The following is a 21923-nucleotide window of genomic DNA, read 5'->3' on the forward strand; positions in this document are numbered from 1 at the left end:
ATATATATATATATATATATATATATATATACTTTGCCCAATCCCCCCGCGTGGGTATATGCCATGCGTACTGAGGTAAATAAGGTGATATGGTCCAAAACGAAAGGAAATCTGTTCAGTAGCAAACTACCAGCTGCAGCACACGTCAGTATAGTTTTGAAAACCACTCTAATATTTGTTGGCTGTTCATTTAGTGCAGTCTCGATGGTAGAACCCATGGAGAGTTCGTAGCCACGGACAAGAGGACGCCATATCAGTTTTTACTACGAAGCAAAAGGCGTTCTCTGAAGCTCGGCAGCGCGAGGAAATAGTTCCTTTTTTTGCAAGACAAAACCGAAAACGAGAGCATTAAGTGCGCACGGAGTTCACCGCAGACGCACCGTCTGGCAGTGATGTGTACAATGCCCGAGGCGCTCAACTCATACCATCTGCGCTATTGTACCGCGCATCCATATTAGAGAAATTTAGCATAGCGCAATCCGCTACCACGAACAGGTTATTCCTCGCAGCACCAGCTGCGAATGCGCAGATGACGCGGAAAGCTCGCCCCCGATACTGCGTAGTCACAGCTGGGTACCCGCAGAAGCGGCTTGCACTATGCTAAAACTTTCTATTTTGGTTAGTCGCTTTGAGAAACGGAGGCCATGTGGAACTTGGCGGCAACTATGCTTTTTCTTGCACCAAGCGATGGAGCAAAGAAAGTGCATGACTTGACAGAATAGTATAGATGGTCCAAATAGGGCACTGTAGTTAAGAGTCCCTGGATAAGTTTTCACTGGCTCGTGTTGTGGGCACATAAACACGATATACCAATCTGCGTTGCCAGTGACCTTCGTGCTTACCTCATGCACTGTTTCGGTTCTGCGCCGAAAAAAGAAATAGATTTTTGTTTTAAAAGCTCATATGTTACCGTGTAGACATTTTCATTGAACGGTCCCTGGGCGTCGCCAAGTTGCTCGCTGGGCTGTTGCGTTCACCCCTTGCCCTTACCCCGCTCTAGGGCAGTGGACGCGGCAGCGGAAACGTTTTTAGTGGTTATGTAAGACTCACTTCAAAGTGGAGACTTAGACACCCAATTTTAGTGGCATGTCTTCTCTGAAATGATGCAGGAGACACTACTGTGCACGAATCACCATGGGATATTCGCCTACGATCAATAAATAATTTGTAATCAAATTTTTCTGACGTGCTATCTCGGTTTGAACAGCCGAACTATGCCTATGATGTCAAAGTGTGGTTATATGTCACGTGAGGCATGGAAAAACTGTTATAATCGCTGCTCCATCGTTTTAATGCACTACAGTGCTGAAGCCAGCCTTCCTGAAGAACCGGAAAGACAGAGTATGGACACCTATATATTAAAAGCAGACACTATACTTTCGAAAAGGGTATAATTAACTTTTTAATGCATTTTCTTTTGTAATGAGGCGTAAGGCATTATTCTAATCGGATTACTACGTGGCGTTCTCCTACAACCGCTTCAGTACCGTAGTGAATTAAAACGATGAAGCAACGATTATATCGCAGTTTTCCATGTCTCACGTGACATATAACCACACTTTGACGCCATAGCCATCGTTCGGCTGTTGAAACCGAAACCACCTAACAGAAAAATTCAGTTATAAATTATTGGTCGTAGGCAAATACCACAAGGTAATTCATTCATAATATATAGTTTCCTGCTCATGGTAGAGAAGAATAGATCCCACCAAAATTGAGTGTTATACTCAAGGGAGGAAGGGAGGTGGGAGAGAAAGAAGGAAGAGAGGAAAGGTGCTGTAATGAAGGGCTCTGGAATAATTTCGACCACCTGGGGATCTTTAACGAGCACTGACATCAGACAGCACACGGGCACCTTTCGCGTCCATCGAAACGCGGCCGCTGCGATCTGATCTCCAGTATAAGACTGGACGCAGCAGACGGATAAATAAGGTTGAGGTCATACTATGTGGCACACAAAATTTGCAAACGCTGCTTGTTGAATAATAATAATAATTGGTTTTGTGGGAAAGGAAATGGTGCAGTACCTGTCTCACATATCGTTGGACACCTGAACTGCAGCGTAAGGGAAGGGATAAAGGAGAGAGTGAAAGAAAGGATAGAAGGGAGTGCCGTAGTGGAGGGCTCCGGAATAATTTCGACCACCTGGGGATCTGATATCACAGCACACAGGTGCCTTAGCGTTTTTCCTCCATAAAAACCCAGCCGCTGTGGTCGGGTTCCAACCCAGGAACTGAAAATTGTTTTTTTTGGGGAAAGGAAATGAAGCAGTATCTCTCACACATGTCCAGGGACACCTGAACTGCACCCCCACAGAGCACTGTAAGGCAAGGAATATAGGAGGGAGTGAAAGTTGAAAGGAAAAAAGAGGTGCCGTAGTGGAGGGCTCCAGAATAATTTCAACCTCCTGGGGATCTTTAACGTGCACTGACATCGCACAGCACACGGGCGCCTTAGCGTTTCGCCTCCATCGAAACGCGGCCGTCGAGATCGGGTTCGAGCCCGGGAACTCCGGATCAGTAGCCGAGCGCCCTAACCACTAAGCCACCGCGGCGGAGCCTGCTTATTTATCTCACTGTTATTCCGGCTCATGGGGCAGGAATAAAAATAGAACCATAAAGCAGTGCTTATATTATGTGGAAATAGCAGTACTGAGTCCACACTTACATAGAGCGTATGTGAAAAGCGCTGAAATGTAACTTTTCACACCCTAAAAAAAATGACGAACACCCGCAATACATGTACCTTGCAAGAGTGGCAGATCGGGCTAGTTGGTATTTTTCCATAATGCGATACAGCGCGAATAAAGACGGGGACGAAGCGAGACAAGACACCACAGCGCTGTGGTGTCTTGTCTCGCTTCGTCCCCGTCTTTATTCGCGCTGTATCGCATTATGAATACATGTACTTACTAAAATATGCACAGTAAAAATTCTGCAGAAAAAGTCATGGACACTGGGTTCACTCTATTAACTGCATTACTTCTATGTGATGTGTACATGTAACTGCTGAAAATAAGTCCCAAATTTGCTAGATTGGTGCCTACTGCAAGTGGAATTCACATTGACTACACCTCACACCTAATACCACAGTGTTATGTAATTGGTTACTTGTAATTAATACATTTTGTGCAATTTTGTAATCAAATGATTCCTTTTTCAGATAAGAATGTTTAATTCGGTTACTGTTTTTCTGTAATCGATGATCGGTAATAAATTACTTCTTTGCAAAAAAGGCTACCGGGCAAAGCGTCCGTGACGATGTGATTGCGACAAATGGTTTGGCCACGCACGAAGGTGCGTATGGCTGCCTGAAATGTTGCACTTTCTGCAATATTCGTTTCTCGTGTAGCTGGTGCCATCCATGGATACTTCTTGAAATACGTCATGCCTAGCTAATTCATGGTAATAAAGAAACTGCTTCTTCCTTGAACCGTTAGAAATAGCACAAAGATGGCGTGGGAAACAAGAAGGACAAGACGGGCGCTGACTACCAACCGATTCGTTTAGCTTCAAATCAACACATTTGACAACTATCACCCATGCACAACATCTATCACACGATCTTGCGATGAGGCTATATTTCCCCGTGCAGTCGCTTGCTATCAGCACACTCCGCAGTTCTAGAGAGCAAAAAACAAGAATATCAACATAAAACCGGCTTAAAACCTAGAATAAAAAACAAATAACCTGTGTTCACAAACACAGAATGGTATATCCCTTAGCTCGGGTGCGTCACAAGAGAAAGAGGACAAGGAACCAGTGTAGAGTTAAAACCATTCATAGCAAAACAGTGTAAAAAATGAAGAAAGCTAAAGGGTAATCAAGACATATGAAACTCGCAGAAAAGACGGCAGGTATTACCTTCCACAAAAAAGGAACAGCCTACACGTGTCTGTCCAGAAATCGCAGTTATAGAAATTAAAATGCTTGGATAATCTCTTGCTCCAATTTGCCTCTGGCATATGCAAGAAACTTTGTTTTTTTGAAGATGGGTTTTCAACCCCAGCTATTATAATGCTATGAAAATAAACCAATAGATTTATTTCTTACGTTCAAGTTGTGTTCTTGGGCCCCATCTTTACAACATCCTCCCATTTATCCATTGTAAACACTATTGCAGGTGAAATGTATTTGGTGACATGCTTTCCAGATCATGATTTGTGCTTTTGATCACCAAGCATTGCACAGACGTTGTTAAGCTTGTACGGGGCAGAGAAACCCACGTTGATGTGATATCTGCTTGCCATATTCTGAATATTGTGCCCGTGGAAATACGAAATAACCTGACTGTTCGCTTCGTGCTTCGCTTTTCTATCTCTGTTTGTTGTTTTGCAGAGCAGGCTATCATAAATGCTGGATAAATGGCACTAATTAGGCGAGCCACGTGAACACTGATGCTTTGACTTCGATAACGAAGTGAAAATGATGAACAGTAAGGCAATAGTAATCAATTACTATTCTCTAATTATTCAGTTACTTTTCTGGGGCAGTAATTGACCACTGTAACTAGTTACATTTCAGATGGAGTATTTGTAATTGTATTCGGTTACTTATTTTCTGTAACGTGTACAAGATTGCCTAATACATCATACAACAATCTAGACTTTGCCACTAATAAGCAAAAGTGTGGCCAGTGTGGCAATACGTGGTTATTGCAAACTGACTGCAACAAAGAGCTCAATTACCATTTGATTTCAATTTCACAAGAAATAATTAAAAGAGTAGCATACGTGTTACCAAATACTCAGGTTTAGTTGTTGTTTTTTTTGCAAGCTATCAAAAATAAGCTTGTTACTCGGCAACTTGGAAAAACAAAAACCAAGGGCTTTGATAGAACTTGAACAAAACAATAGAAAGCGGAAAACATAGCCACCAAGAACAAGAAAATATTTGTATACATCCAAGAATGTGAAAACAGTCATACATAGAAAAAGGGCCGTTGAGCCTTGTCTCTGCAGAGCTGAAGTACGAGCTAAGCTCCACAATGCCTAGAGGCTTAGGAAGCAACTCAAAGCTTTTTGAGGTTCATACATTTTAAGAAATACTTTATGCCTGTGGTTCTCCTGTCTGCTGATGGTTCGTGACAAATTTCAAAGCCGTGTGGAGTCCTGTTTAATCTGTAAATACATTTTAAAGCCACACAATTTGCTACCTGGAGTGAAATTATTCTTACAGCCAACGATGTTAGTGGCATATAACAGGACCTGCCAATCAACACTTGTTCTGTGCTAGCTGAAGAGAAAATGCGGGCCTCGTCCAAGCTTAAATGGTCACACCAAGACTTTTTTTATTTCATTATCTCTGAAAAAAAAAATGAAATGTTTCCTCTAGATTTTCCCCTGCCCTGATAACTTCCATATATTTAGGCGTTTGATACCCGTGCAAAATGATTTTAAAGTCAGCCAATTTCATGGTCCTGGTTTCAAGATTTTTCCAAGCAACACTACATTTGCAACATCGCAAATATTACCCCAGTATTGATAATCGTTCCCTCCTTGGTGAAAAAAATAGTTTAGAGATTATACATTAGGTCCTTTTGAGAAGTTTATGAGCACAGTGTTTGCTTTCAGTTGCTATTTAAGCCATTTGATATGCTCACAATCACTTTTCAAATAATGTGACACCATCCCCACCCTAGCCACACTACTCGGTTTGTTTTGAACTGGTCTTTTAAAATAGTTTTGTTTTTGAGAAAGTTCCCCGCTGCATTTTGTTGAACCAGAGAAAGGGCTTCCAAAGCTCATGAGGTGATCATCTCAATGTTCCAAACACCCCTGGAGTTGCCCATTAACCACTGAGCACATGCGCATGTGAGTTTCACTGATACTAATGTGTATGATGGCGTTTTTGTGTCGTGGAAAGCACGGCCTCCAGCTTCAGTTTCCCAACCACTGCTTCTTTAAAAATGCCTTCATTATTATGCAACATGACTTGCTGAAACAAAGAGAGAGAAGTCTAAGAAATAGTATAATGTAACCATAAATTTAACACATCCACAGCCCAGTTGTAAGGTGACCTTTCAAAAACCATATAGATAATGTCTATTGAATTCCTGTACCATGCTGTGCACATACAATCTCCATAAGAACCCCGCTGCAATGAAAAGTCCCAATGACGCAGCAAACTGGTTTGAAAAAAGTGTAACCTTTATTTTATTGTGAAAATAGCTAAAAAGTAGCAGTCTGCTGATACAAAAACAAGCAAAAGCATTGGCGTTAGGTGTATAAAGAGTACAAATATAAATAGCTAACAAGCAAAATAAACTAACGTGTCCTAAATTCACAACCCTTACACATTACATGCTGTGTCCAAAGTCTGAGTACACAAAACATCGTCACTTTTTTTTTTTACCTTGTTTTGGCTCAGCTGCAGGTAAAGTGGTGTGACCAGTAAGCACTCCTTAATCAGCATAAAACAATGCATTAGAAAAAAAAGCCTAGCTCTACACTACTAAATGCACCCACTTCTCTCCTCTTCGACTTGGAATTGTAAATTTTTGGGTTTAATGCCCCAAAACAACACACGGGTTATGAGGGGCTCCGTAGTGGAAGGCATCAGATTAATAGAGACAACCTGGGGATCTTTAACATGCACTGACACTGCACTGCACACTGGCGCTTTTTGCGTTTCGCCTCCGTAAAAATGCAGTCGCCACAGCCAGGTCTTGAACCCTGATTCCTCGGCTCAGTAGCCGAGCGCCCTAACCACTGAGTCACCGCGGAGGGTCCTCTTTGGGTTAGACTAAGAGGATGACCCAATCTGAGGCAGTTTTGCAAGCAACTGTTTAGCTGTTCTATGGTAAACACGACAGTGAGCAGCTCTTTCTGCTGTTGTAAGATCGCACAATGAGAAAAAAGCTTTGGATGGAGCCGCTAGTGCAGCAGACACTACGACTTCTTCTTCTTCATCTCCCAATCCATGATGTCAATTGAGACGTGACAACCGCAGTACATCACAAGAAGTGTTGGCACCAAAGGCACAGGGTATCCTGAAATAGAAAACATTCAGAGAATATCAAAACTAGGAATCAAATCTGTCAAATGTCGGTAACACTAGCGTGTCAGGTCTTGATGCAGTGGCCGGCATAAATTTAGACCACAGTGTAAAAACATACTTAGGTGTTGACACTGACTGTCCGCCATGGCGGAGAGCACGCACAGATAATGTTCGCACTCTAGTACATGCATCAACAGCAGTGGCGCTGCAGCATGTCGGCCAACCTGTTATAGAAAGGCGGACGTAGCATGCATGCATCTCAATGCATGAACGTTAGGTTTTCTGCATCTATGTTGCAGGGGTCAGCATGCACAAACAAGTTTTGCTAAAACTAGGCTTTTGTGTTGAGGGCTGCTACCTCCAACGGTGATCATTGTGCAAGCTCCCATGCTTGCACATTCCTAGCTTGTGGATTGTCGTTGCAGCCTATGTGCATGGTGGCTGTGATGAGTTAGTTGTTGTTGCGGCTTACCTGCAAAGCCTAGCTGGGTCGAAAAGCCAACTCTCCGTGATTATGGGTAATGCGCCTTGTACCCAACTGCAGTTTGGGCTTGCAGACTTGCATTGATCGAATGCCGCTTTTTAAAGCTCCTTCACTGCATGCTCACCTGAACCCGTTTGGTTCGGTTTCAAAGTGTTTAACGTCCCAAAGTGACACAGGCTATTAGGATGCTGTAGAGGAGGGCCGCGGATAATTTCGACCATTTGGGTTTCTTTAACGTGCGCTGATATCGCACAGTACATGGGCCTCTAGCATTTCGCCTCGCTCGAAATGCGACCGTCGCAGCCGGGATTGAACTCCCGTCTTTCAGGTCATCAGCCGAGCACCATAAGCACTGAGCCATCGCGGTGGCTTTGTCTGGACCTATATGTTGCAGGGTAATCCCAGGAGCGGATAGGGTATTGCAGCCAAGAGACCAAGTCTGTTATGTGGTTATTAGTTCGGCATTGAGTGGATGCATGTTTCTAAGAAGTCGAACAAGTCATCGTCCAAGGAGACGCATGCAGTGATTGCCAGAACTGCTGCCCTGGTCTGGCCTCCTGGCTACCCAAATATGCTCAGCAAGCTGTGACTAAATGGTTCAGTGCCTAACCTTGCGAATACATGAACTCACACCGCCCAGCAAGGCTGTTTGTTGAACTGAATTTGTGTGTTGCACGGAATCACTATTCAGGGCAGCCGCAACGGATTAAGAAATGAAAACTGTGCAGTGTACCGTCACGAAGTGACACAAGGGCTATATGATAGAAACCGTGGTGGAGGGCTCTGGATTAATTCAGATCACCTGGGACACTTTAATATGCGCTCATATCGCGCAGCACATGAGCACCTTTTAAGTTCCGACTTCATCCAAATGCGGTCACCGCAGCTGGGTGTCCCGTGGCACAGCAGCCAAGCGCTGACCACTGAGCTACCCCGGGTTCAAAAGTATTGAGGTCACAATGTCAGCAAGCAAAACATTTAGTGCTAATAATGGGGCCTGGACCCTCCTTACTTTGTGTGCATCACTCTTCACGTTACGAAGAACCTGCTACACAGGCACACTGGATGTGAGACGGCACGGTAGTGCAGCAAATAATTTTGGTCAGCGATCTCATGGCCCCAAGCAGTTTGCACCCGCTACATATTTTGGCGCCACAAAACACGGTGGTATGAAAGGCAGAGAACGTGTTGGCAACGTTCATAACATATATGCTGGAACATAATTTGCACGACTTTGGAATGATCGATCAGTGGAACATCGGTGGCAGAACATTATTAAGGACAACATAGTCACTTTAGCAGGTGCACTGCAATTCTTCGAAACACATCCACCAAGTCCAGTTTACAGCAACAAGTGTTTTATCTTTTATCTAAAAGTGCACTGTACTACTAGCCACTAAAATGCTGCACTGTGACCAATGCACTGCACTGACGGTTTCCTTTCGTTCTCAGTGCTTGCGCGTATAGCGGCGGAGTTTTGCTATCGAGCACGAGAGCGCGGGAATGATTCCCGGCTTTGGAGGTAGTATTTGCGATGCAGGCAAAATGCGCAAGAGCCCTTCAGATTTCTGTGCACATCAAAGAGCACAGGTCACCGAAGTTGATTGCCTTCTCTACGAGGCACACTTGCTATTGCCACTGTGTCGGCTGATTATACTGCTCAAGCAATGTTTGAATGTAAGTGAAGAGGCTCTTAAGCCCAAATGTGGGAGCATGTGCGTTGAGGCCAACTGGTTATCTTTAAGAGGCGGATGAAAAAGCCTTTCAATGAACACATTTCGATAACAGGCTTCAAACGACTACAAGGCCGTATCCTCACCACTGTTCCGCCTATTCGTGCAGTTCCAGCAAGTAGAACACGAAATAGTGTCAGATGACTCGGTGTCGACATCAGTTTCAATTCCTCTGTGCACTGCTGCACTTAAACAAGCACGCATAAACACCGCGCCACTGAACGATCTTTCTATATCTGCAGCGCGGTCGCCGCAGCTCGGTGACTTGACAGGACTACATCATGTGGTGTCATCTGTGCCTGTTCAAAAAATGCACGAGGAGCGGCAAACAAGATCTGGTCATGCTTTCGAGCGGAGTGTCAACACCTAAATATATTCTTACACCACGATTTAGCCTAACTGCCATGATAACTGCCCTTATTAGCAGTGATGCTAGGCCTGCGTATGTTTCACGGTTGTCAAGAACAACATAGGAGGCAAATTAAAATTCTCAAAATTCACAAAAGCTACTCAGAGTCTTTGGTAGTCATTATCAACCTCATGCATTGTTGGCTTGCTCTACTTCACAAGCCAGAAGAAAGCAGCCAATATGTTCGCGGCGCGCCGAAGGAAAGCAGAAACAAAACATCTTAAACCGCAGTAGTACTGTGCCAAGGTTACATTCGAGAAACAAAAGAGTTTTTTTCTTACCAAATATTACTCTCCTAAGAAAGATAAGTCCAATGTCCACGTTGCTAAGGAAGAACATGCAGGAGAACATCGAGAAGAGGAAGTGTGGTGTCGAGACAGCGGCCCTGAGGAATTGCAACCGTGCTCCGGTGAAGTAAGCTTTCTGCAAAAATGAACAGCACAGTTATTAGCAATTCACAGGACGTGAATCGTACAACAAGGCCTACGCTTCTTTGATTAAACTTATAAAACAATCAGGTCAGTTAAAGTAAAACAGTTCTTTAAACTTGATTCTAGTGCGGTGCACCAAAACCCAGGTTTTTGCTACAGCGACAGTGCTTACGGCAATGATAAACTAAGAAAGAAGTGGCATCGAAAAAATGAACACTGGGAAGTATCACACTATATATTTCCAGCTCCGAAGCTATAATGTGAAAATACCATTTTATGACCACGAGGGCCTGCTATCACGTGTCACTCTTAAGGCGAAGCTTAAGAGTCTCCCAAGTTTTCTTATCACGCCCTCGCTGCTTCGAGCTACAGGACGCTGACTTTGTGACGGACACGGGAATAAATACCTTTATTCTGCTGCACTTCCTTTTATACCCCGCAGGTCTGACCAATGTGGCCAGATGGTACAGCGTAACACGTTACATATCAATACACTTGCACCCACTTCAATATTGATCCCACAGAAGAAAGAGCAAGAAAATAATACATTACAGCAGAGAATTTCAAGAACACTTAAATTTATTTTCCAATAGCACTGGAAAGTGCTCTGAACTTTGGTGTGCTTTTCCAAACACAAGCGCTCAAAGATCTTTACTTTTTGCATTTTGTATGTTTTCGTGCGAGCTTCCCTTGTCCCTGAAAACAAATCCTTGTCTTTTGATTCCTCTGCATGTTCGGCAAGCTTATCCTTTAACACTGTATCCTGGTGCTGAAAACCATGATCAGCGTGCGCGATGGCGACTGCATGTCGGCAAATGTGCTGTACCAAAAACTAATATAAATCTCACCCGCCAGATATTTTTAGTACAGAGTAGCGTCCATTTTAGTTTCCACGCCAAACGCTGTTACGGCGCAGTGATGTATGCCTTGCCGATTAAAGTTTTAGTAGACCGTGGTAGCCACTTCATCCAAGGAATTCAAAACACTGCGGCACCATCTACATACGTACAAAAGCTAAAAGCACATGGTCAACAATGAGAAGGGAGCATTGCTTCCCATCAAAGGCGTGGTGGAGAGGGCGTAAACTATAATAAATTATGACGAACACTCTTGAAAGAAAAAAAAACACTGTGCACCTGAAACACATAAGCGATCTTTCACCGAGATGTGGTCATGTGTTGGGCTACACTGACACTAGCGGGTTTCCCCGCAAAATGGCTTTTTACCTGATTTTCAATGCCAGAGTAAGATTTTAAATCCTCTTTTCTTTGATATTGCAGTGCTCAATTCTTACAATGTGAGGCATGATCTTTTGATTTCCGCCATAATCTCATGGCACATTTCAATCAGTGGGCGGTGCCTTTAAGGGAGCCTCTTTGAAAGAGCAACTACTATAGTAAGATCGGAACAGAAAAGAGCGAACCTCGATGCTCTGCCAGGCCTCCTGCTTCCTAACAAGCCCTGTCAGAAGCTCGGTAGAGATCCCGAGAAAGTTGAGCGTGCACCACACCACCACTGCCCTGTCCATGCCGTGCCAGGTGCAGACAAAGGCAAAACTGGCCGCCGCTCCCATCAGCCGGTGCTTCAGCGACCACCCACCGTGGGCTGCTATAGGCCTGTATATGTACCTGCAGGGTGCGCGCTCAAATTAATTTATTTACATATCATTAAACCCAATTCAAGCACAATGTGTAGTCATCAAAACAGTGACTAACATTCTAATTTATTATGAATTGCATTCTAGTGTTGGCCCAGGCCAAGAGAGGAGTCTGCAGTTTTGTGAGCAAACATAACTTCGGCACTATTACATGTGTAATATACTACAAAGCAAAGAAAATAAGCGAAATCTTTCCATACTGGCAATGTCTGGCATGCAAATCAAGACATGTAATGGGCCCCGAACTGTTATAAGAATAAATTTAATAGCACACATGGATCTTTGGAAAAATGCACATTTTATCGAGCTCAGTCCAAAATATTGTCATGTGTGTGGACAAGGCCAGCCGTACAATGAAGACCGCAGAGCAGTGGTGGGATTCGGGAATAAAACGTCTGGGTGTCAGGTGAACAGTGTTTTAAATTATGCTTGAAATCAGAGCAGCACTAAGATAAAGAATGCACCATGTCAATATATTACATAAAAAGAACTGCATATTGGCAAGGTAAGAAGACCATGTAAAGCTATAATCAAAACTGGTCGCATTAAAAAAAAAAAAAGAGGAGCAGGATTCATATAAGACTTGTAACAATGACACATGATGAGGCTAGCACACAAAGTATATTCAGGTCTCGTAAGAATATTCCAACAATGCACCTCCAAAGATTGTTTTTATCCTCATTCCTCAGCACGCTGTTCAAGGATGACCCATTAACGGCTGAATTCAGTCCCAACATTCGAGGCTAACTTGCCAGCTTTCAACTTATTTGTAGTTGCATTCAACAGCCTCCCCCAGGCCATTGCAAACATCAATTTCTTATTTTTAACAGCCACCAGCATGAATGCATCATCACAACCTTTCATATGGCAAATAAAAAAGCGACGAGCAACTTTTCTTACAGAGAAGACCCAAGAGGGCTCCCCAAAGGGACAAAACTGGATGCCAGTAAAGCGATATCTGTGAAAACACTATGCAGTGCATACAGTAAAACCTCGTTAATTCGAACTCGAGGGGGACCGGAAAATTGTTCGAATTAAGCGGAGTTTGAATTAAGGAGCGGGCGCTAAAAAAAGCGGCCATCACGCCCGGCAGCACGGGCCGAAGCTAAAACAGGCATATCTGAGATCGTTATCTCTTACTACGCGCTACTACACATTTGCGGCGGGCGATTGCGCGAATTAAAATCATAGAGCCCGAATGTCGAAGGAAATAAAGTTAATTTGTTTATGCGGTTGGAGGTAACATCAAAATGCATTCGCGTAAGCAGCAAGCTTAATGATTAAATATGACACTATGCTTCAAAAACATGTTTATTAACAGCAGATTGGCAAAGCATATCAAAGAGAAAAATAATCGGTGATGCGCATTTGTTTTCGTTTTCTTTGCCGTGACTCGACAAGCATCGTCTGCAACTTGCCCAACAGCTCCAACGCAGCGTCCGAACTATCATCGGCGGAGAAGTAGCGCGCAGCCAGATAGAGTGCTGACGCTGTTTCACATGCACTCGGGGGTGGCAATGGATCGTCGCCTCCGTCGGACTCGTCATCGCTGTCAGCTGTGCTCGCCGCGCCGGAGTTGTGCGGCATCTGGTCACCGCAGGCCGCTTCAATAATCTCGGCATCGCTTAACGGCCCCGATGTCTCCACGCCGCTGTCAACGTCTACGAAGCTCTGGAAGTCAACACCATCCGATAAAGCAGCGTAGGCAGGGTGCAGCGCGACGGAGTCATCACACTGAGCATCCAGCTCTGCCGTGCTGCAAGCTTCTGGGCCTTCAATGAAGCTGCACTTTCGATAACAGTTCGCGACTGTGTCCGCCTTGACAGCATTCCACGATGTTGCCAGCATGTCGCAGGCTCCGAGGAGATTGACGTCGTACGATTTGCCGCTGTCCATACACACAAGAATCCGCTCTAGGAGGTGGCGCCTGTACAGTGTTTTGAGGTTTTTAATAACCCCAAGGTCCATAGGCTGCAGCACAGCTGTAGTGTTTTTCGGCAGAAATGCCAGACGGATCGCCTTCAGTCCGCTGATGTCGCAATGGGCTGAACAGTTGTCGACGAACAACAGAACATTCCTGTTCTGTGCCACGAACTTCCTGTCGAGTGTGCGCAGACAATCCGTGAAAATTGCTCGCATCATCCACGACTTTCTGTTGAAAGTATAATCAACAGGGAGAGTTTTTAGCCCTTTAGAGCAGCGAGGCTTATAGCAAGCGGCACCGTTCCGTGCCAGTCAGTCGCGTTTGCGCACACCAACACCGTCACTCTTTCCTTGCTTCTCTTCCCGCCTGAACACGTGTCGCCTTTGTAACTGACAGTCTTGTTCGGCAGCAACTTAAAATAAAGCGCGGTTTCATCTGCATTGAACACATCGCTGAGCGAGTAATCGGCAAGGTAGTCCTTTAGTTGACCTGCTGCAACGGCTTGCGCCGGAGCCACCGTGGCCGGAGCATAGGCGGCGCCCGCGGTAGGGTGGCTACCCACGTGACCCGCGTCAGCCAAAAATAGACAAGCCAATGCTTCGACGCTCCGGCAGCGAAAACCTGCTACGGCATGCACCGGAGGGTTGGTTCGGGCAACGAAATTCACGTCTCACCTCATGCGTGATGGCTTATTTTTTTTCTGATCATTCTGCATTTTTTTTAATTTTCAGCGCATTGTATTTGCTACGAGGTGACGTCTATATGCGAGGAGCAATGCCAGCCATCGGCGCCTAGTTCGAATTAACCGACGTGGATACCGGCATATTCGAATTATCGGGAGTTTTGACCCATTGAAATACACAGGGCTTTGCCGGGACCCGGCCGTCAGTTCGAATTAACCGGAAGTTCGAATTAAGCGATTTCGAATTAACGAGGTTTTACTGTAATTGTGCAAGTTATATAAAGGCCAGTTCAAGATAGACACCGCTTGCACCAGAGCACTCAAGACATGAAGCAGAATTCAGCTTTTTTCACAGCACAGCCCTTTGTTTACAAGCAAAAATAGAAGGTTTGCTCTTACCTTTGTATCCAGAGATAGAGCCCTCGGTCAAAATGCCTGTAAAAGAGTTAAGAAAAAAATTGTACGTTTTTAACATAGTTAAACCGAATAGACATACGACATACTTTATGCTGATGACTGTTGTATCTACCGCAATATTTCTTCTGAAGCAGATGCAATTTCACTACAGCATGACCTCAACTCTGTATTCTCTTGGTGCAACAACTGGAATATGGCGCTAAACATCTCCAAATGTAATCTGGTCCGGTTTACAAAAAAGAAACAATTCCTCCAAACAGACTATTTCCTTGGTAGCACTGAATTATCCGCAGTTTCAACTTATAAGTACTTGGGAGTCTTTTTTTCTACTGACCTATCATGGAATACACACGTAAGTTACATATCTGCTAAAGCCAGTCGCACATTAAACTTTCTCAGACGTAACTTTAAGGACGCTCCCCTTACGCTGAAGGAGACATTATACATGTCTACTGTACGTCCGATACTTGAGTATGCTTCCGCGGTTTGGGACCCGCATACAAAACTGAATATTGAGGAGCTGGAGCGCGTCCAGAAACGGGCTGCTAGGTTTGTGTCCGCCGATTACAATTTCCAAAAAAGTTCTTCTGGTTTGCGCGAGAAGTTGGGATGGCCGTTACTTGAAAACAGGCGCAAATATTTGAGACTCTCTTTCTTTTATAATGTGCTTAATAATAAAACTGGAATTCCAAAAGAGAAATACATTAGTGAACCCAGCTACATTTCCGCCCGCACTGACCACCCACTCAAGGTGTGCGAGTACAATTGCCGTATAAACGTATTCAAATATAGTTTTTTCCCACGAACAGTGCATGATTGGAACTGTCTCCCTTCGCGGGTCGCTACCGCTCCTCCTACATCGTTTCTGACCGATTTGCAAAGCCACCTGTCAATATAAGTGCAATAATTCTTGTCCGAGTGTATTATGTTTTAAGCAGTGCTGTATTTTAATATGTATCTTTTTTTTGTGTGTGTATGTGTGTGTTTAGGGTATGTTTGCCTTTCTACAATGGTTTTTATTTTGTTTGTTTGTTTGTTTTTGCTTCCGTGTGCATGGGTTTATTGTATTTTCTGTGTAGACCGCATCATTTGCCTAATTTATTATGTACTAGATGTTTGTTCTTATTTATGATGTTTCCCCCCTACAATAATGCCCCAATGAGGGCACTGTAGGTACTGTGTATAAATAAATATAAATAAATAAATAAAGCATGTGTTAAGCCTGGTTGGCTCGTGGTTTTGCCTCGCTGGGTTGCCGGCACGCCTGACAACGATATTAGACTCAGGTTAAGCTCTAATCGAGGTTAAGCTGATCTGACTGATCTGTTTGAGCAAGGGCGGAGTGTGTCCCTTGATGTTTTGAGCTCAACTGCAGAAAAACACAGGGTCACACCGTTGTTGAAAGGCAATCAGCTATGGTCATGCGAGCCATCTCAGACGTGAAGGAATTCTGCGACGAGAGACCAGCTGTGAAAGCTAACCAGCATGTGATTTACATGATGCGACCTCAACGTGCAGCTTCCTCAGAGCACGTTTAGCCATTTTCACATTTAATGATCGTACAGATGCGGTACACAAGGGTTTGGTTTGCTTAAGAAATAAACTTGCAGGCTTATATTTTACATTTGTTATGCTGCTAGCACCTGTTCCTACACAGGGAGGTGCAATGGATGTTGTGTGCAAAAGTACTGGCCAGGGTTTTTGAGCTTTGGGGGGAAGCGAGCATTTTAGAAGACAAGGGGCCGGGAGAGCCTTTCAATGACCCTTCATTCCTCACTAAGCTTGCCAGCCTGTGTGACATGCCTGAGCAACTCAATCACTACAACTCCAGCATACAAAGGGTTGGGAGTAACGTACGGCTTTGAGACAAAGTAAGGGGCAGCTTCTGAAGGAAACTTTAAGGTTGGCCAAGACATGTAGGAAGAGATGATTACCGAGGCTGAGTGACTCTGCAACATCTGGGACAGTACCCGCAGTTGACAAAGAGATAGTAATGGCAGTTTTGACACACTCAGCCACTTACTGAGTTACCTACTTTCCACCATCTGCTCCAAACATTCGGCTTGTGACCCCATTCCAGGCATATGCAACTTGCTTCACTTATGAAAGTGCTGACACTGAAAATCAGCTGATGGATCTTATACTAATCAAGGCAAAGTTTACCATTGTGGACCGTGAGATGTTTGGTTGGGGGCAGCTGAAATGTTTCCCCTGCTCTATGAAAAAGCTGTAAGATTGTTGATACAGTTTTCAACAATGTGTGTGTGTGAAGATGCATTTTCAAGTAGCATAGCTTGTTCGGCCAGTTGGCGCACGGTTCAAGGTAAAAATGGTAGGGTTTTAATGTAGTTAAAATGAGCAGACGTGCAAAAGCATGTGTTTAGTCTGACTGGCTCATGGTTTTGCTTTTCTGGGTCTTCGGCACATCTGCAGACTAGACTAGACTCAGGTTAAACTCTGACCAACATTAAGCTGACCTGATCTGTTCCCACTGCAGATGGAAGCTGATGAAGACGATGTACAATGCACAGTGCGAGAGTGTGTTGCAGTTTAATACGAGGCATGATAGGCCATGGTGATAGCATAGTGCATTCATGCAGTGGCCAGAGAAGCTGATCTGTTTGCGCCGCCACAGGTTCAAATCCCAGTTGTAGCAAAATTTATTTTAATTTTTATTCATTTATCCAAGGTCAAGGCTTCAGTGATGGCCCGAATTTTGCAGCCTTGGTCGTGAAGTAGAGCTTTCACTCTAAAAACCAGCTGAACAGGATGCGCGTTCACAAGAAAACGGGTGCACAGGGATGATGCTGGAACACCCAGGTTGTGTTCCAGCACTGTCCCTGTGCACTTAATTTCTTAATAGTGTGTCCTGTTTTGCTGGCTTTTACCTCGATGCATTTTCAAGACCTGCTTACTTGAGAAGCAAGCATCGTAACCAGTTGAACGTCAGTGCACACATGCAGTGCAACCACACCACGAATTGATGAGCTAGCAAAAGTGAAGTAAAGGGGGTCATTCGATGTGTTACTTGCGCATGTCAATAAACTGTTGATTTCATATTTGTGTATATATGTACTTGCATATTTGCTGCAGTATCATAAATGATGTCATGCTTGTGCAATCAATAAACCGTGTCCATATCATGTTGCAAGTACTTGCATTCTATGTCAAAACGTTGTTCACAAGCTAACCCCTCCCTCCCCATTTCCGGTCAGCCCACAAGTGGTCCTCGACACACTTATAGCTGAGAACCACTGAGATACCGCATTATAACGACAAAGAAAGATGCTACATTCAACTTGAAAAAAACCAGTCACAAACTATGAACCAACTGGCCCGCATTTCAACCCTTATGCTACTTTCACTCAGCATAGAGCTTGTATTTACAAATTAGAAAATGCAAAAAAAAATGAAGAGTCGCCACCGTCAGCTAATTTTGAAGTAAGCTGCGAGTACCAACATAAATTTTCTGAATACAGATCCAAGAGGCTAGCCTACACCGCCTTCAAAACAGCGATCACAGAGTCCATTCTGGTGTAGACATCATGGGTTTGAATCGAGTGCGAAATAAATGTGTCTGCAGCCGATCAATGAGCACCACACCCGGAAAGACAGATAGGATCCATTTTCACAAAGAACTAAACTTGGAAAGAGATAGAGCACATCAGAATGCACGCCGTTTGTATAGGGAGAAATGAATGAATTACTGCAAATGTTGACATAAGGGAAAGAGTCGAGCCCCTTTCTCCAACCTACCTCCAGAGGTATGAGCAGAGGTGGATACGGCTCACACACTTTGGTGGTGCAGGGAGGTCGAGACCCTCGAGGCCAGCCACCGAAGAACCGAGGCCATAGAGTATTCGGTACTTGAGGAAGAACAGCACAGTCAGGCAGATCCCTAGGCCCAGGAGGCTTGGGTCGTCCATCTCTTCGACAAGGTCCGGGTAGTACGCCAGGGCAGAGCTGTGCAACATTAAAGAAAAAAAATCCTGGTGACGATATCTGTCTGGTTTTATGGCCATGTGATGAAAACTTGAAAGGGTCTTGAGGTGCTTTCTTCAGCATCATAGTTTACACCGTAAGCTCCTAGCTGGCTATTTTAAAGCTTAAGGCATTAAAGTAAGTAGTTCGGCGAGTTGGTGATCAAACATTATCAAGGAACATGGCGCTAAAAGAACGGCCGGTTAGAAACGCAGTTTTTCATGTGGCACCTTATATGTTGGGCAAACGGGGCAATGCATAAATGATCGCCTCACAAAGCATTCTTAATCCCTATATGACGCTGCCCCCAACAGCAGCCTGATGTTCCGCTACAAACGCTACAAAGGATGTTCACCACTTTTGGTTGGTGCGTCATCCTCAGGAAATACTCTGATGCATGGTCAAGGGAAATCTTTGAAATATTTGCAACAGGGGAGCATCATGTGTTAGCAAACCTTCAGTCTCCCTGTCTCGCCTCGAGTTGGCATATCTGAATTCCTCAATGAAAGGCCCTAGTGCTTTTGCTTTTGGTGATGTTTTCTCGGCTCCTGCGCATGCCTTCTTTACATGTATTTATGCGTTAGCGCAATAAATGCATTCTGTTGCCAGTTGCCGCTCGTGTGTCTGTTCACTTCCGTCCTGTTCCTTTAGCGCTGTGGCCCTTCATTATGTTGAAAGTTTAGGCAATTGAGAACAACCATATGCTGAAAAATCAATCACTACACAATTCATCAGTTCAAAAACAGAAAGGAAAGACAAAGGCAAACGATTGATAAGAGAGCTATACTAGGAGAAAGTTATACTTAAGGATCATAATTTCCTGTGGTTGAAAATTTTAAATTATACGAAAAATCTGCAACATCCTGTGGGAAGCCTTCAGTGCGTTAACGCATGCAGCCATTCCTGCAGCAGCGGCCGCCACTTCTTGTCTCACTACTTTGAGCTTTTCAGGAGACAAATACACGGGAATGATAGGGCTTGTTATGGCACAAATACGAAGGAAGCCAACAGTCACTGAAACCATGGAAAGCATAGGGGAGTGTTTTTTTTTTAACTTGTAGTGTTGATGTGAAGTCAGAATGTAATCACTTTATGGTCGAAAGATAATTGATTACAGAGTAGAAGAAAAGAACTGAAGGGGACACTTAAGCTCTGCCTTAATGGTATGATGCGATAGCTTTATTGGGTTAATGCCCATATATGTGGAATTGATACTTCTCTACTTAACCTTCATTGATCCCTGGGAGTCCTCGTACCCCTCCTGGCGCAGTGGTGTGGCAGTTAAGCAATGTGCCACTGCTCTGCATTGGCAGGTGTTCCCGGCGGTGGGGCTTGTGTGGCCCAGATTGCTCTTTTCGAGTGGCCAATCATTAATTTAACTGCAACGTGCCCCGGTGGGCATTCGAAATCACGAGTCAAAACTAGTCGAAATCAAGAGGAAGAAATAGGCATGGGCAGGGCATGTAATGCGAAGGGAAGATAACCGCTGCTCCTTAAGGCTAACGGAGGGGATTCCAAGAGAAGGCAAGCGTAGCAGGGGGCGGCAGAAGGTTAGGTGGGCGGATGAGATTGAGAAATGTGCACGGATACGGTGGCCGCAGCTGGCAAAGGACACGGTTAATTGGAGAGACATGGGAGAGACCTCTGTCCTGCAGTGGGCATAGACAGGCTGATAATCATGATCACGGCACCAAAGTGGTCAGTTTGCTCACTATCTGGTGGGCCGGTTGTGATAACGTCACAAGGTCACGCAACCTAGGTGGCCCAACTGCCTCCTAAGTTGCTCTCTGGCACCACCTGCCAGAGTCATGCTCGTGATTTTCTGCTCACAACACCGACAATGCCGACACTGGATTTTCTGGACAACAGGGCCTTTAACACTATCGCTTTGAAAACATGCTGGTGGGATCCGAACCCACGACGTCCGAATTTCGCGTTCGGTGCTCTAGCAACTGAGCTACGGCGATGGCTATTCAATCTTCTACTTTCTTCGGTATTTAAGTTGCATGTAAGCTAATCTTGAGAGTGCTCATGAGTGCCATCCTCCTCCACAGCGGACGACGCAGTACGTCCTGCATTACCGCGTGTGTCATGTGGAAAGCGATCAAAGAGGGAGGAAGGGAGCTGAGCAAGAACCCTCGCTTGCTAATTATGGCATCAAGGCTGCCAGAATCGATGCCCTCATTAAGTTATTCAGCAGAGAATACATGGGAATTAGGGGGAAAAATTGGGAATAGAAAATCCTCTCTGTTTGACCGGTCACGTATTCGGGCTAAAATTTCGTGCAGAGGCGGCATTTAGCAGTCAGTTTTATTCTGAACTATGTTTGGGTGGGGGACTTGACTAATTCAGTCAGAATTATTCATGAAATCCTCCTCCTCTGTGGCAACAATGAACCAAGCAGCAATGGTACCTATAACGCCATCCTGCAGCCACTGGACAAACAAACATTCTATTGGTTCTAACATGGAGGCTGCGGCACAAAGCACTCGTTCCTCCAAAAGGTGACAAAAGCTCGTTGTTTTTGTTTGTCACCACATTTAATGAAATGGTACCCCCCAAACACACCGCAGCTACCACAGCGAAAGACATCACCGTTGCCCCCACCTCCATGACAACCGATGTGAGGACAAAATGGTTACTGTGTGTATTGTATCCTTGAGGCCTTTGACGAGATAGTGCTGCAAAACTACAACCGTCCATGCCGCTGCTAAATGGGTGCTGTCGATAGGAGCGACAGGTGCGAACATGTGTTAACCACTCTGTCTACGAACCCTCCATGTGGTGCCATAGGCAAGCGTGAGAAAAAAGTGCAAACCATGTCACAAATGCTTGTCATATCACCACCATGACCAGCCACGTGTAACGTGATGAATCCTACTGCCTGCTATTCGAGTGGGCACCGCATGGCACTGGGGGTTTTGATATATCCGCTTTATGGCCAACCGCGTTCAGCATTTAAAGTAAAAAATGCATGCATTTTAAAAAATACTTAGGCAGATTTCGATACAGTTCACAATTTTTAATATTTGTGTTCATTATACAGAGGTTTCACTGTGAATAAGACTTAGTGAATAACCATCTTTTTTTCTGCCATAAGCTACAACAGAACAAAGAGAGTACCGAGGAACTTTTTTCTCAAGTGCACAAAGGTATCTATTAGGAACATTAAGCAAAGCAGGAATAGCAAACTGTGTATTCGTGAGT

General features: G+C 44.5%; 1 protein-coding gene across 1 annotated transcript in view; it reads right to left on the reverse strand.

Moving 5' to 3' along the window:
* Positions 1-6130: 6130 nt before the first annotated feature.
* Positions 6131-21923, reverse strand: part of LOC144133110 (protein-cysteine N-palmitoyltransferase HHAT-like) — a 30893-nt gene continuing 15100 nt past the window's right edge. The window contains exons 8-12 of the mRNA XM_077665967.1: positions 18492-18698; positions 14718-14753; positions 11479-11683; positions 9906-10047; positions 6131-6990 (exon numbers count right to left, since the gene is read on the reverse strand). Coding sequence (XP_077522093.1) covers positions 6890-6990; positions 9906-10047; positions 11479-11683; positions 14718-14753; positions 18492-18698 — 691 coding nt within the window. The 3' untranslated portion in view covers positions 6131-6889. The remainder of the gene's footprint in view (positions 6991-9905; positions 10048-11478; positions 11684-14717; positions 14754-18491; positions 18699-21923) is intronic.

This window comes from Amblyomma americanum, chromosome 5 (assembly GCF_052857255.1).
Source record: "Amblyomma americanum isolate KBUSLIRL-KWMA chromosome 5, ASM5285725v1, whole genome shotgun sequence".
Classification (NCBI taxonomy): domain Eukaryota; kingdom Metazoa; phylum Arthropoda; class Arachnida; order Ixodida; family Ixodidae; genus Amblyomma; species Amblyomma americanum.